A 17,118-nucleotide genomic window follows, 5' to 3' on the forward strand; every position below is an offset into this window, starting at 1 on the left:
AATTTCCACTAAGAGAATGGAGAAGGGTGGATACACAGTTGATACATCTGCCACCTCCTCTGAAGTATTTAGGTGTATGACCATTCGGAAGTCACGTGAGCAACAATTAGCCCCATGCTTTGCCTCCCTGTCAGCCTTCAAGGGAACATAAAACAGCAGTTCATATCATATTTATTGCTATCACGGGCAGCTCATCATTTTAATTGGTATATATGCAATGAGGCATGGGGAGAGTGGGTCTCTGGTAGGCTGTTTCACATGGAAGTCATTTTAACTTTTATGCTTTGATGGGGGGTTGGAGGGCTTCGGCTCTCTATGGTTCAAAGGCTGTTTTATTTATCTACCAGCCAAGCAGATGTGCAGATTTGTGAAAGAGAGCACAGTTTACTACTCTGACATGATATCTCTATAAGAGGATTTGAAAATGTCCCAAAAACTTCCTCTGGGTATCCAGGCATGGAGGTGACCCTGCTGATAAATGCTATTAGATTGGGGAAAAATCCTGCTGTGATAAAACACTGTTTGGATACTTTCACTTAGTAGGCAATTCTCAAGCTGAAGGAAATTCTCTGCAACCCCCAACACCCTCAAAACTCTTAGCCAGATCCAGCTGTGTTGGGAAGCCGATCAGGTGACGACTTTCACTGACAGTGGGCTGATACCATGATCTCCTTGTTGCTTATCTCCTCCTTATCTCTACTTTGTGGCTGGAGGTCCACTGTTCACTCACAGAGTTCCTTGAGTGGCATCCATGTGTGATGGTGAGCTGTTTGAGCCACTGGTTCCTCCATTATCAGACACAATGAAGGGTCGCCGCTTAAATGTCAGGCTAGCCGAGTCTCCCCATAAACACCAACAGCAGCAAAACTGTCCAGTTGAAGGAAGAGTCAGGAGGAAGATAGAGATGGAGACTATCCATTTCTGTTGCACAATAAATAGCCCTTGGATTGTTTGCCATGTCCATTTGATAGCTAAATGCAGTTTGGATCCAGTAGGGATCCACTAGCTCCTGTTGTTGTTGTTATTGACCCATTTCCCATCTTGATATGTCAGGGTAAAACATCACAATCGGCAATAATTGGATTTTTAATACAACAGACTGAGTCCATGTATAGCAAATATTGGCATACTTTTCTTGGAGAAAAGGTTGATGATAGCTTAGCAGGATATTGCCACAACAGACAGCGTAAAAAACTCCAGTCAACCTGGAACTTTGGGAAAGTCATGTCACAGCTGATAGCTTTTGATAAAGCACTAACGATTTCACCATGGCGGCGTGTGTTTTTCACTATGCTTGATAATTAAAGAGCAGTCATTAACAGAATGCAATTTCCAAGGACAGTTTCTGCTTGAACTGAAAGCAGCTCTATCTGACAGAGAATTCTATCATGGGATTGAGTGTGATAGCAATCTTTTCATCACCCTGTAACTTTCATTTCCATATTCATTTTCAACTAAATGCCTTTCTCCCCGGCAATAATATTACCTTTGATATGTCCCTGCAAATCATTTTTTTGTCTCCCTTCCAAATCGGTGGATCCGTAATTTAAAAGAAGTCACATTAACTATATAATATCATCCATGTTCCCTCTGACAAATCATACGATACGCAAGGATGTTCCCGTTGAGCAGCATTCTACATCTTCCTCTACGCCGTCAGATGAATCTACAAATTATTTTACAGTTCTGTCAAGGGGATAGGATCTCTCTTCAAAGCCAGTTTCAGCTCCTTTGAGGTAAGCTCTCCTGAAGTCACCTCTGGGGTATTAGCAGTAACCACACAGCCCCGGGGGGATATTGATGCCTTTCTGGGAGCTGAGCTATAAAAGACCTTGTGATGCAGCAGAGTACCCTTTGAAAGGTACTCTGATGGGCACCCAGTGAAAAGTTCTATCCAGTTCTCCTCTTCACTGCACTTCACTACACTCCTGCTTTGGCTCCTTATCACATGCAATCCCCTTTTTCATCCCCAGTGAAATCCCAACTCACCTGCTGCCTCAGAGACACTGACTAAAACTGTCATTCGTTCTTAACTCTCAAGTGCTTCAGTAGACTCAAGATGCTCCTATACCATAGTGCCTTATGTTAAGATGTTTAAGTTTGGGGTTATCTTTAGAAAATGCATGACCATACTCTCAGTGGAGACAATGCATAATTCATGCCGCTCGTAAAACAGCATGTGTGAGACTAGACATGACTTTGAAGCATGTAGCGTTGAAAGGATTACCAATCTCTCACAGTGGTAGAGTTCAGAAATTGCATTACCAAAAAGGATAATGGCCACATGTCAGGCTTCAAATAGGGAATGAATTATAAATTAGCATTCATATTGTAAAGTTCACACCGCGCCATGCCTATGCATTTAATAATAATGTCTTACAAGTAAAACAATGTCTGAACTATTTTAGAACCATAATAAATAAAAGATTATTATGTTATTGACTGGGTATAGCTCATAACAACAAGACAAAGTATATCTCACGCTCTCCATGAGACGTTCAATAAATAACACTTGTAACTGAGTTTGTCATGTTGCACTCAGAATACCAATTTCAACTGTTTTTTTTTGCCTGAATATATTACATTTCACTTTTGAGATGCAGAATGACATTTGGGAACATAAAGAAGAGTATTGTCAGAGTTTTTTCACTCCCATTGCTGCAAAGAGAGGACACACTGTCTCATTGAAAAGTTGAAATGTGAAGAAGTCAGAGTCCATCTTGAAGAATGCTGAGAAAACTCCTTGATCACTTCCTAAGCATGAACAGTGCTCCCATTTTTCAGGCTGTGACTGACATCGACTGGACATCATAAGTGTTTGTCATAGGTATTAGACCATTTGGGGTGTGTGTGTGTGTGTGTGTGTGTGTGTGCATGCTGATTGATAGCTCACTGGTCATGGCCTACCGAGTCTCACAGTGAGTGCCAGGGTGCAGAGAGTTCTCAGCAGTCACATCTTGCTTGGCTGCTTCGCCCCAGAGATCCTCCTCTCTCTCTCTGTTTTTTTTTTCTTTTAGGGTTCTCTATTTCCATCACTCTCATGTCACAGTCTCACCACCAAGCCTGGTGTAACCGATCCCCACCGCTACCCTCCCCTTCCTTACCTTTCCTCACATACATTTTATGTTTACAAGTAACTGATATTCTTATTCAGAGCAATTTGCAGTGAGAGAGCAGGGTTCAGTGTCTTGCTCATGGACACATGGCTATTGATAGATGCACATTGACTCTTGGGGGATCAATCCTGTGAACTTTTGGGTGTTGGACGGTCTCTCTAACCTCTACACCACCCTTTTACCCCATATCTTTCTTTTTTAGTTTCCCTCGTCCTCGCACCTTACCAGTCTCTCTCTCTATCCTTTACTTCCTTCCTCTCTCAGTTATATTTGGTAGATAACCCATGTGTTCCAGCTGCAGCTATTGATCATGACTGTGCCCCTTCAGTACTGGATATTAGTCAGCCTATTTTGTCACCAACACAAACTTACCCATTACTTGGACTCTGGTGACTTGATGGTTCTCAACTCGGAGCAATACAAGTAGATTAGTGGAATAATAGAAACATTTTAGTTGTATATCACAGGAATACAGCATGTCCTGCTGCCTATCTTGTTGTTATACCTTTTTGTAACAAGCACTTTAAGTTCCCTCAACCATGAGAGGCCTGCTGAATGGATAGGAACCTGTTTTATTTATGTGCTGTTTTCGATGCCATGGCTTTTGGTATTGCTAACCACCAAAACCAATTCTCCACCACCTCTTTCTCTTTCTCTTAAGCTCAAAATAATTTTGAATCAGTCTGCTAGCTTTTCCTTGCTTTGATGAGCTCATGGCTGCTTTTTGGAGGACATCATGCTGAGATAATACTTATTTGTCCTCTCTGCGTGGGGTATGTGCACAACGCTGAGACCTCATGCATTTTAATTTGTTGTGATTGGCTCTGAGAGTAAATGTGATTTCTCTCCTGCAGATGTGACTAAGTTGATAGTTGGGGGACATTAACATTCATTCTAGAATGTCAATCACATTCATACTTCCCTTCCCTTCTCAATTTACTTATAGCAGAATATAGCCCATGATGAACTTGCTACTCATGGAGTGGATTTACATTCTGGATTTTGCAGCCAGAGTTTGTAAGAAAATGAAGAGTCTCCACTCCCCTCTCTTTGTCCTTCAAGTGCGTCACACACCCTTGACACCCCCTGCTCTGCAGGCCTATTCATGCTTATTAAAGATTGCAATTGCTCATTCGGCAGGTCTTAAGTGCAGAAGGGAAGAGCGGTAATGGTACTCTCAGAGATCATGCAACCATTGATAAAGGCTTCAGGGTAAACATGAAAGCCTGTTAAACTGGGAGATGAGCTTTTGGATGGAAAAGAAACTCCTCTGTGCTTTGTCTTTCAGATCCTGATGCTCAGACTTCAGAGTACTGCTGAAGGATCTAGTGACTACATTATCAGCCCTTAGCACTGGCCTAAAATTACCCCTGATAGCCAGGCACATGTTTGTTATTGCATGTGTAGATCCTGTGTGAATTCCTCTTAGCGCTTTGTATAAACTGAATCTGAACTCAAGCATATGGTTTAGATTACTCAAACTATGCCCCCTGTTGTTTTTAGATGAAATACAGTCAAGTGAACATATTAGCCAGTGTGTGATTGTTCCGAGATGTTTACCTGAACTAAGTGCGTCTCGCACACAGCCCTCTCTGTGTCTGCAGTCCCACTTTAATTGGGTCTGTGTGACTCCTGGCTAATAGGTTGTGCCTGACTATCCACAGATGAATGGAGTTTTTCAGTACAGACTATGTGGCTGTGTCTGCCAAACAAGAGGCTGACTTGGATGACTGGTTGGGATGCTTGGCTGGATCAATTCTCTCGGGCTTAGACCCCATCTATCCACAGACATCAGATGGGTTCAGAGTCAGACTGCGGCAGCTCAGGTGTTTGATAGAGATCCAGCCCTTAGATGATGCTGCTTTTTAAACGGATCTCTCTGTCTGTCTGGCACTAACTGCTACTACTGCTTCCAGCTCCTCTGATGGACTATTATATTGGGAATTGGAGCCTTCACTTTGAATTCTTTGACCATCTTTATGTCGTGCCTTCTGTTCACATAATTGCTCTAGGCAAGACAAGACACCATTTTTAGAAGCATACACGGAACAACTGCGTGCACAGAGGCCTATCTCAGGTTCATCAAGGCTATTACTGTAGGAGAAACCAGCGTGTCCATGATTGATAATCGCATGTGTCAAGAGCACCGCCCCTCACTATGCATTTCAAGTCCCATATCCATAGATGGCAGTGTGCATCAAGCTGAGTTTGACTCTCATGCTTTTGGTTTGTTACAGTTACACTTCCAGATCAGTTTTTTTAACATGACTGCTGTAACACTCCCCGCCCCACGTCACTCCACGTCACCTCCACTACCAGTATCTCTGGCCAAGATCACAGCTGTGGGTTGAGGGATTGTTCCATCCGATTCAGAGGAGGTTTTTGTGAGGGGGGGGGGGTGTAGGATGTGGTAATGGGAAATGGCTATCTCTCCTCTCCCATCTAATCTTTATGTTATGACTGGGGTTACACATACAGTCATCTGATTACAGGAGACTGGAGGAGGAGGAGGGTTGGATTGGGTTACAGTAGTTCAGGGCTAGAGAAGAATGGAGGAATGGAGTGAGGAAGGGCATGCTGGTTCTGTACTATCTGGATTTATGGAGGAAAGTCTCCGTTCACCTCCTGTTTTCAGATTATTTTCTACGGTTTCATTTTTGCTCACGTGCCTGGCCTCTGGAATGTTTTCACTTTTCACAAGAAATAGTGGGCTACAAAACTTAAGACGCTGCAGAGATGTTTATTTGATGGCTTGTTATTTAGTCTAGTGTCTTCTCTGTATTTCCTTTATGCATAAACCATTATTCCTCCTCTTTTAGGAAAAATTTGTAGCACTTTTCTGCTGCTCAAAGAAACAGCCTTATCTGTGTCTGCTCAGGGCAGATGGAGAGGCGATAGCTACAGAATATGTTGTTGACGACAGTGCTGTCAAAGAGAGAATAGAAGATCTTTGGAGTGGCTGGCACTTCAGTTTGCCTTCGAAGCAACACACTCACACACAAACATGCCAGTGTTTCTAAGGAGCTGTGTCTCTAGTGGGGTAAGTACGTCAGTGATTTATCATAAAGTCAGGCAGAGAGGAGCGTTGAGCTAGCGTTCTGTGTGGAGCTGTGGGATTGTTCTAATCCTGTCAGAGTGCGAGTGCAGGGAAGAGAGCTGCCAGCTAACCTCGGCTCCTCGCTAAAGAGAAGCACAGCCCTCAGAGGAGCCCGCTCCTGTCCCAGATACATCACCTGACTCGCACCAGGATGCCTGGACCTTAATTCACCCATAGCTGTCCTTTGCGGCAATAGGAGGACACACTTTCAAGGGACTGCATCACAGATCTGCACTTACAAATGCTCTCTCTGTCTCTCACATCCACAACAGTGCATGCGTGTGTGCACACACATATTTAAAGTTCGCTAAGAGGCTAATTGCTGTGGTTTCCTGCTGCAGTTTACATTCCCAGAGCTGGCTAGCTGTGTTTTACTGGGAGTCTCCAGCCATACAGCCGATATTCTGGGCTGTCAGACAGAGCAGAGCTGCTATCAGCGCAGGGAGCTGCCTGGGAGTGTGTGTGTGAGTGTATGTGAGCTACAGAGTGCAGCCAAGCCTGTCCCACTAGGACATCGCCGCCTCTCATCTCCAGTCCCATCTGGAACACGTTAATCCAGCAAGAACTCTCTCTCTCACTCTCTCTCTTCTGTCTTTCTCATTTTCTCTCTCTCACTCTCTCTCATTCTCCCTGTATCTGTGGCTGGCGCTGGCAGGTCCAATCAGGAAGCCCAAGTATGTGGAGAGTCCTCGCGTTCCTTCCGACGCCATCGTTTCAGCACTGAGGAAGGTGGCCGATAACAAGGAGTCCTTCCACAATGGTGAGTCGGCTTTATGTTCATCTGTGTATGTCCACATGTGTCTTTTCCAGAGATACTGCAAATAGTTAAAACTGAGAGAGAGTTGCTCTAAAAAGAGTGAGTAACCTACATGTCGTCCACTGGAATTCAAAACTTTGCCCTCATCCTGTCATCTGACTCCACAGCTGCGTGTGTTTTTGTGTGTGCTATAGAATGTTTCATGAGGTCAGGCATGGGTCTCGGTAGTTTGAGGGAGTGTCAGCCGCTGTGTGACTAGTCCATGTAAGTACCAGGGCATACGAGTCCTGTTCCTGCCTGTAGCCCCTTATACAAACACAGTATAATGTCCTAGTTTATTCTAAAGTGTCTGTTTAGATTACAGAGGAGTCAGTTTTCCACTGTGTACGAAGGTATTGTCAAACCAAAGCACTGACTTTGTTTGACTGGAATGTGATGAATATCTACATAATAACTACAACACCTTAAATTTCTCATTCTTTGTATGTGTTTTTGTGTGTGCCCAGTTTTGTGCGTGGCTTGTCTTTAGTGATATTATAGCCTATTCTCTCCTGTGTCGGGTCCTGTGTGTTTGTGTGTGTAGGGGTAATGTTCCACTAAGTGCTCTGTTTTGATTTCCAGCAGAGCAGGGCGGGGTCGAATTCCTCCCATAGGCTTAAGTGGAGCTGTGGGCTGCGTTATCTTTAGCAAAAGGCAGCACCGAAAGAGGTGCCCTCTCATTGTATATGGCTCACATAAGTAGCCGGTGGTATCCCAGTGTGGCCCAGTCACTGTTGACTGTTACATACCAGGGCAGGAGGGTGTGTCTGACACTCAGCTGGCACGGAGCGGTATTAAGGCTTAGACGGTGCTACTGGCGGACAGTGGGCGCCAGCTAAATGTTGTCTCGTGCCAGCCGGTGTACTGACACTGACACTGATAGTAAGCTAGTTCTACTACAAGCTAGTTCCCAGAAAGCTAGAGGTGGCGAGTCTAACTCTTTGACTGTACTCCAGCTGCTCTATGCGAGGCTGCTGTACACTGGACTGCTGAGAAGAGTTTTATAAGAGCCCTAGTTGGGATTTTTCATCAGAAGCATGGTAGGTTGGTAAAGAGCTTACAATACCTAAAGTCTTCCTGAACATGGGGAGAGTCTGTGCAGTGGGGTCAGTCACGGGTGCAATGACATCAAGCAACCCCAAAAATAAACCTGCTGGAGGTTGCACGAGTAACCCGCCACCCCACCCCCTCCTTGCGCATTTTCATCATACCTCAACACCCCACCCACCTCTACTATTCCCCTTGGATCACCTTTCTCAGCAGGCCTGGTGACCCCCTTGAAACACGTGTACACACACATTCACGGCAGATCTATCATTGGTTCTGTGCAACCCCCCTCCCCCGACACACACACACACACACACACACACACACCCACACACATAATTTATCTGACTTGTGCCCAGAGATACTCGAGTGGTTAAGAACACTGTCTCTGGAGCCACACGCATGCCCCTGCTAGGATCAAATCCGGCCACAGCGTTCTCTCCTCTGTCTCCATCTCTGCTTTCCAACTGTCTGCATAAAGGGAAAAAAAATGCTGAAGGTGAGTGGACTGCCCACTCTCCTTTTTGGAAGAAAAAATAAACCATATATCTGACTTGTGTTTACAGAAGGGTCCTAGCTGTGGTTGTTTTAACCCTTTGTGCTCCATGCAGTCTCTTCTAGGATGTCATTCTGGGCTAAAATTACTCTTCAGTTGATATAGCAGGCCTAAACATCTCGCAAGTGTGTGACAGATCTACAGGCCTAGCCTCCAGACATCTTTGTACTACTTCAGACCATGGGGAGTTGAACCATCTGACTGCCTCAGTGCCAAGCACGGAGAGTACCGAAAGCGGAAAACCACCCTAAAATAGAATTTACATTATGTTATTCTTGTGATTTGGGAAACTTTAGTCTAGCCGAGACTGTCTAGATGATATCATCGGGAGAATAGTTCTGGATCTGGTCCATTGACGGTGAATGAGAGATGACTTGGTGGTCTCTGGCACAGGACCCAGGCTAATTTTAGGGCATATTTTTTGGGTTCATAACGATTAGCCCTACAGTGAAAGTCAGTCTCCAATTGAGCCGCTCCAGGTTTTGTGCTGACATCAGAGATTAGAGCCTGGCTTCTCTGGTTTCTAGCTTTGGGAGTGACTTGTACATGTTCCCAAATATTGACTCAGCTCTCATGGAAATTGAAGATCATTTAAATAACATATGTGAGTTCTGTTTTAACGGCAGACAGCTAGGCACTTTATTGTTGCCATTGCATGTAGTATGAAATCAATGCAGACAGAGTAGCTAGTAGTAGTTCTTCTTCCCCACGCCCCAGCAGGTATAGTAAAGGAGTGCTCACTGCTGAGAAATAACACCAGCATGAGGAATGAGCCAATGTATTTCACTAATGGCATCAAATCATGTACAATTAGGCAGTGTGTAAAAACCAGCCTAATGACGACTAATTGTGACGTCCCAGCTGTCAAGCAGAGCAAAGCCCAGGTGCTCGGCTGAGAGTGGACTTTTCACACACTCCTCGCACTGTCTCACACTATCTCCTTCTCTCTCATATTAACAAATTCACACACACTCATACACGCATTGCATTTCATTTGAAGTCACAAGATACAGTCACACTGGCTTCCAGTGTCTTTTTTAGGTGTATGCCTATTACATAAACAGGTTTCATCCGTATGAATGTAAGTCATGGGTTGCATGTGGCAAGGACTTAAGGACCTATCCAGCATTCTTTTGTTAACGACGAGAGCGTGTTTGGTTCAGCTTGTGCAGTTTCCCACTTCAAAGAAAGTAAACAACGCCGAGTTTCTTTTTTTGCTCCTGAGACAGGATGAGATGGTCGTGTGACATTGGAGCTTTTGTAACAAGGTCAGTGTCGGCTTGGAATGTTGATACAGCGCCGGAACGCTGTGAGGAATCTGAGTCGGAAAATCCATTGGAAGTTTTGCAGCATGAGAACTGTGTGACATTTAGGCCCCCCGATCAAGTGAGTTCTGAAGGGTTGTGAAGGGGCTTTTTGTTCGGGGTGTGCCGAGGGATGCCTCTGTTGAGTTTCTGAAAGCCGTGATTCACGTCATTCAAGGCTACAACAGTCAAGAGAGAGAGAGCATCTTGAGTGCAACTGGAGTTTTTTTGGGATGTCTGGCTGCACAGGCCCTGAGATGTCTAAAATAGTGAATGTCATTTTGAAGATATTTTCATGCAGTGTACTGTTTTGTGTTTCATTTGACTATCCCCAGACACATGGTTAGAGCCCACATGTGGATTGAATGTATTCAGTTGTTCCTCTTGGGTTGGGCCGTCGGCTTTCTAATGCTCTCTATTACGGAACAAGCATGATGTGTTTGAGGCTAAGAAAAGAAACATGTGCGTCTGGGCCTGAGGCATCTCACTTTGCTCCGTCTTTGAGGAAGGATACCGTTTCCTGTAGGCCAGGGGTTTGCGTGGGTGCATGAGTGTGTGTGCGCACGGTTCCCGTTTTAGTTTTGTCTGCGTGTGTCCGCGTGTGCCATTTATGTGTGTGTGAGATTTTGTGTGTTTAAGTGACTGTGTGTGTGTGTGTGTGTGTGTGTGTGTGTGTGTGTGCGCATATGTGCGTGTGTTTGCAACAGGCAGACAACAGTGGTTCTTGTTGTCTCAGCTGTGGTCTCGGAGCTCTGTCTCTGTCAATCAAGAGTGAACCGCGGGTTTCTTCTTGTCCCACCATCGTGCCTCTGTCCTGTTCGCTCCATGTTACAGCCCCACTGGGCCCTGGGCTCAAACGCTTAACACCTTTTGTCTCATACTGATGTTCATGTCAGTGCAGCAACTGTGTCTCAGCTTAAATGCTTAAGAACAGGAGTTTTTTGTTTTGGAAATTCCGTGGTTTTACACATCTTAAACATCTGGCTGTGATATTTCTGTAGCTTCTCTTCTAAATTGTAACCGTAGTAGTAGTAACTGGACTAGTCATTCGTTGTCATTGTTTGTACACCGCAAAAGTTAATGCATTCTGCGTATATTAACACATATTGGAGACACCCGTCATCATTGGTAACGTCTATTATGCTAACCATTAAATTGTGCCCTTAATCGCGTAATATAAGATGACAGAGATAGGGCTGAAACGATTCCTCGAGAAACTTGAGTAACTCGATTACTAAAAATCATCGATGCAAATTATTTGCATCGAAGCTTCGTTTAATCCATATAACTATATACACACTCAGTGTTTCGCACGGATGATTATTACTGTTGCACAACGCGCTGGAGAAAGAGAGAGAAAATAGCGAGGGGCGAAGAGAAGAGACAGGCCAGAGAAAACGACAGAAAGTGTCCAAAGTTTCGGATCCAGTGTTGCCAACTTGGCGACTTTGTCACTAGACTTAGCGACTTTTCAGACCCCCCTGGCGACTTTATTTCTCAAAAGCAACTAGCGACAAATCTGCCGACTTTTTCTGACCATGGGAAGCAATGTTAATGTGTTGAATCCCAAAGCATTTGGCAATAAATTGGTTCGGCTGATGCCGGTTTTCTCTACTTGCTTGTCTAATCCAGAGAGGTCTGACGGTCACAGCGCTTCCCACACACAGTGTAGCTCCTTCCCTCCGCTGAGAGCAGGGACTGTAGGATAGGGTCCACTTGTAATTGCTACCGGCGTACGCCGAAACTGGCCGGGTGGGCGGAGTCAGCACTTAATATTAAAACGGGATGAGATGAAGGCTAGTAAAGAATGCACGTTAATTATGGCTATATGTAATGGCTAGTTAAGAACGTAAATCAATATGGTGGCTAGTTATGATGTCCCTAAGTTAGCTAAGTTTTGCTCAAGAAAATAACCACAGAAAATAAAATGCTGCAGTCAATTTGTGAAAGCCTGAGCTTCATTCATGTTATTATTATGATAGTCACACACATACACACACACACACACACACACACACCCCACACACACACACACCTACTCCCCTCACAGTGATGCATAAAATACCCCAGAAAGCAAAATATCAGGTGGTGTAAGTAGCAATTGGAGCCTAAAATGTACCAGTCCAATACAGCAGGTATATTCAGTTTAGTTTGATTGCAGTGAGTAGGGTCAGCAGGTGTAGGGCAACCCCTCAACATAGTAAATAAATGTACATTAGCCAGTCTTATGAACTTGTATGATATTTAGGCCTAGTAATAAATATCAATAATACTTATTATTTCACCTCGTTTTCAGTAAATCACAGTGTCGTATGGACAGCTTCGTGCGGATTATCCGATTACTCGATTAATCGATGGAATAATCGGTAGAATACTCGATTACTAAAATAATCGATAGCTGCAGCCCTAGACAGAGAAGACATTTACACTTTATGCATTTAGCACAATATGGGGCCAAGACATGTCCCAGCTATAGTAGCATACACTATTTAACTGGCCTAATATTGTCCTAGAGTGTGTCTGGCCATGTGTATGAAATTGGATTTATGTGTTAATATGGTCTCATCCTCATGCCTCATCTCATTTCCTGAGATCTACAACTTCTCATCAGACAGAAGTAAGCAATCAGATTCAGGATTTCACGGCCGCAGCTGGGGCCCTGGCAGACAGCATCCAGAGGAACCTCTTTGCAACTGGGAGAAACCATGACATCATTGGTGACCACAATATTACCACAATATTAGAGACACTTAGAATTGGCCGTAGATAAGCAGGATAATAACCACTAAGTCATTTCATAATAGTACCTATTAGGGGTGTAACGGTTCAGAAAACTCACAGTTCGGTTCATATCACGGTTCTGGGGTCACGGTTTTGGTTCGGTACGGTATATAGGCCTACATCTGGTGCACTGGGCAGGGGAAGTACAATTGCAAATTCCAATTTACACAATGTATTTATCTTAGGTTTTCCTGAATGGAAACTTTTTCACTGAAAATTAAAGTCCAGTATAACTAAATCAACAGACTTTCTTTCAAAAGTAAAGTAAATACTGGCTCTTTGTTATTTTAACATAAAATACCCCTGCATTGTAGGCTATGTAGGCCAACATCAACATAAATTGCAACATAAAATGCAACCTTCAGTGGCTTTACTCCAGGGCATCAACATAAAATGCAACTTAAATCATGCAGCCTACCTACTGAAATCTTCCACTACTTAACAGGGCTACAAACCTTTGCTATAAACAGCCCAAATAGTGATGCGCAGGTAAACCCGAAACCCGCGGCTCCCGCAGGTGGGGCAGGTCGGGTCGATTGAAGATAATATTGAGAACGAACGGGCGGGTTCGGATGTTGACGCGTCGGATCGGCGGTCGCGGGTAAAAAAAAACAAAAACCTGACCCTCGCATCACTACCCCCAGTGTTTTAGTTATTGCTCTGCGCCTGTCTGAACTCGCACTGAGAGATCGCTGCTGCAGGAACAAAAAGTTGTTTTGGTCCTACCGGCTCTCCTCCTCTCCTCCTGCTGCGTGTGTGACGTGAGTGACGTCGGGCTCTTCTGCGGCACACTGCCGCAATATCGACGCGGAAGCCACAAAATCAAAAGTTGGTCAAATTGATCCAAATCGATCTCTAATGCGCCGATGTGCTCATCACGTCATGTTCGTCATTTGGCGATTCACAGACCAGCAGAGCAGCAGCAGCAGCAGAGTCTGAAAGTGAAACTTAAAATTCCACAATTTGCTCCATAGGCTACTCCTGTGTTAGTAGGCCAATCCAGCTGTGATGTCATCGTAGATTGACATGTAATTCTGACAACTGATTGGACAGATACTCTCCAGGGAGATCGGACCCACATGGGGAGTGGGGGGACACCGTACCGAACCGAATGAACTGTGGCACGCATGCGCGACCTGAACCGTGGGTGGCGAACTGAACGGTTCCGATTTTTTCCGGTATCCGTTGCACCCCTAGTACCTATTAGACTGTTCTTATTGGCCTGTTATTGGTATGATACTATTTTGAGAAACTTTAAAAAAACAAATTCATAAACGAGAGGAAGAGTGAAAGGGGGGAGTTTTTTCACTTAACAGATGCAGTGGGTTTGTTAAGCACAAAGCGGCTTTGCAAAGTGGCTTTGTTTTGCACCAATTATTAGGACTCAGCACAGTTAAGATCCAAGACCTGCTGTTACTCTACTACCAATAAATAGAACTTCAATAGAACATTCAGGCAGCCTTCATTCACCTGCCTTTCAAGAAGAGAACAACTTTGTGACAGCAGAGATAGGTGGGCTCTGATTTTTGTTAGCTGTAGCTGTAGAGTGATAGTTTAATCCCTCTCTGTGGCAGGTCAAGGCCGTTGTTGATGTTCTCTTTTAATCAACAGCTGAAGGCTACATCTTTCTGTGCTTGTTTGTCTATCCCCTTGTTTAAGGATAAAGCTTCATTAATCTGTGCTGCTCATCTGCTAGAGGAACCTCAAAGCACAGTCACTGTGTGCCATCACAGGGCCAAATCGCTTCATGAAGCATCTTTAGCTCTGCTCATTGTTCAAATAATTCATGAAATCCCATCTGTATCCGCCATTAGAACAACAAAAACAACAACTAGTGTCTGCTGTCAAGCTGAGACATCAGTCAAACCATGATCACCATCACCAACCCCCCCCCCTCCATTTTACTTGGGGATATTATCAACACTCTCACCTCGCTATGCTGTACTGTCTCACCGGACACCCCATCTGTGCATCCAGCAAAGGAGCCTTGCGGCTCCAGCTCTGGAATGTGCAATAAGAGCGCTCGGCATGCTTCAGGGGGGCACGTCACCCCTGCACCTCTGAACTCTGATTGGGAAGCTGGATGCGTGTGCTCATCGAGGGTTCATTAAATGTGCTCCACTGTTGTGGTAATGGAACTCCAGCTGCTAATGAGCACCGGCTGGATAGTTTTCTCGGCGGGGAGAGAGCCCAGACAGTCTCTCTGCCGAGCCAGCCTGTTCGCGGTGCTCCCCTCCTCCTTCTCTTCTTCTTCATTCCTCCGTCACTGCACCGCCAGAGCTGCCATTTCACACCTGCTCATAAACTTCCTTAGGTAGAGGATAATGATGTTGTTTTGTTTTTGCCTTCATTTTCTGCACTATTATTGGAATAGAAAAGTGGTTCCAGCTTAGTCCGCTGTTTTTCCATATCTCTAGGCTAGTATGAGATATAGAGGACTAATCAGATATGTAGCAGGAGGAACTCATTTTCATTCTGGGATGGCTCTTGTTCTGGTAGCCATTTTGGTTCATATCTGTCTTCTAGGCAGATAGATACTATACTTTCCTCTTGTATACTGACTAAGTTTCTATTGTATACTATACACGCGCATGTTGGTGTGAGTTTGTGTATGTATGTATGACTAACCTGCAGTGCTCCATGTACAGGAGCCAGCAAGCAATAGCTTCCGACTTCATTGCAGTCAAATATATCTTATGTCTTTGATGTTGTTATTGGATAAATTAATGCTGCTGATAAGGCAATTACGATAGGAATATTGACTTTTGATGTTTCAAAACCACCCACGCATGCACTGGTGCTGTATCAAAAGTGACATGATGTATTATCCTAAATGTGCTGCTCCATTTCTGCTACAGTAAAACCTAGCCAAGAACTGAGTAGAGCTTGAAAAACTGTGGTGGCTCATGGGGTTTATGCTTTGCTGTAGATGTTTATAGATGCTGGGCCTCATACCTTTTGCATTACCAAACCACCCACAATCACAGTAAACAATGCACTTGTACAGTAATATAGTTATCATAAAATAGTTACAAATTAATATTAAAATATTAAATACAAATTTTCTTTTTCTGCAAAAGACAGGAGAAAGCAATAAAGATGGCTACAGTAACTGGCCCCTTGGTTACCACAACTATGGGCATAGCAATCAATAGAGGTAGCTTCATGGGTATAATCAGCACAGTTGGAACTTGTCTTCAATCAGATCAGAGAGTGGATTGAAATTCAGTTTAGGGAAAGGTCAGGCACTTTCACACTTCACTTAGCAATTTCATATGACAATTCTTATGATAAAACACTTGACTGAGGTCAATTTTAGATCAGGTCTTTATCCTCTGCCAAGTCAGTCTGTGCCCAGCTGCCTGTGAGAAATGTGAGGAACATGCCAGCACTAAGATTTCAGTAAAGTCATAAACTTTACATTATAAACAACACGAAGAAAGCATGTTTAGAGGACTTAAACTGAAGTTAAGGAACAACGAAAGACATTATTATTTTCTTGAGTTTTTCCTCTTTGGCTGTTGGATACGTTAATCTCGTCACATTCTTGTGATGTGTAGGCTATTTTTCAACCTGCTGTGGACAATGCACATTCTTTGATGATTTCAGGACATGGTTCATTGTTGCTTGAGAACTTTGACACTGAATAACAATGAAGTGTTGGGGGAAAAAAAATCACTTTTGGCTGTAGAAACAAACCACACTCCCTTTCCCTTTATGTTCGGCTCGGTAATGAGGAGGAATGCTCTCGTGCGCATTCGCACTGATTAACTTTGATTTGTTGTCATAGAAATGATATAAGGCTGCTGCATTTCATACTTAATGTGCATATTTGTTTTCATTACAGGTATTTTGCTGCTAATAAATGCTACCAGCTGTCAGACTGGCCTGGCAGCTGCATCATTACACCAGAAAGTGCTCGGCACAGCGCTCTGACCCCAATTTCCCTCAGCAGGCAGAATCTGTTGGTTGTCCCAACTAACCAGACTCAAACTTGTTTGCAAATGAAAACAGGTTCCCATTTCCATTAGTTAAGGTGACTCAGTGTTTTGCATAGGAATGAGGTCTGTCAAAATGTACTCCAGACCCTAACACATTTCCTGTTAGGGTCTGGATTTTAAATTGACTTTACTAATCAATTTACCACCTAAGCACTTAAAATCATCTAAAATGAGAAATCATATTTCTCATATTTCCATTATTTGACTATTAACTACATTACAAAAACAGCAGGTAGGTGTTGCTGTTGTGTATCTTGTTACCCACTTATTTACAGTCTCTGGTTTGTTATCTATTGTCTGGAGACATCCACCTAATTATTTTTCTTTTGTGCACCTACTATTATATTTTTTGTGCACCATTTTTTGGGCTACTAATCTAATCTTCCCCCATACCAGTTATATAAATGCTTCCCTCAAATA

General features: G+C 43.8%; 1 protein-coding gene across 3 annotated transcripts in view; it reads left to right on the forward strand.

The window, feature by feature from the left end:
- The window catches only part of tanc1b (tetratricopeptide repeat, ankyrin repeat and coiled-coil containing 1b), a 110,006-nt gene that overhangs the window by 36,793 nt on the left and 56,095 nt on the right, over positions 1–17,118 (forward strand). For 2 of the 3 annotated variants that reach the window (XM_071913700.2, XM_078285948.1), the window contains exon 4: positions 6,869–6,973. The exons of the other annotated variant lie outside the window; for it this stretch is intronic. In XM_071913700.2, coding sequence (XP_071769801.2) covers positions 6,869–6,973 — 105 coding nt within the window. The remainder of the gene's footprint in view (positions 1–6,868; positions 6,974–17,118) is intronic. 3 annotated transcript variants of the gene reach the window in all.

The sequence above is a fragment of the Centroberyx gerrardi genome, chromosome 10 (assembly GCF_048128805.1).
Source record: "Centroberyx gerrardi isolate f3 chromosome 10, fCenGer3.hap1.cur.20231027, whole genome shotgun sequence".
NCBI classification, from domain to species: Eukaryota; Metazoa; Chordata; class Actinopteri; order Beryciformes; family Berycidae; genus Centroberyx; species Centroberyx gerrardi.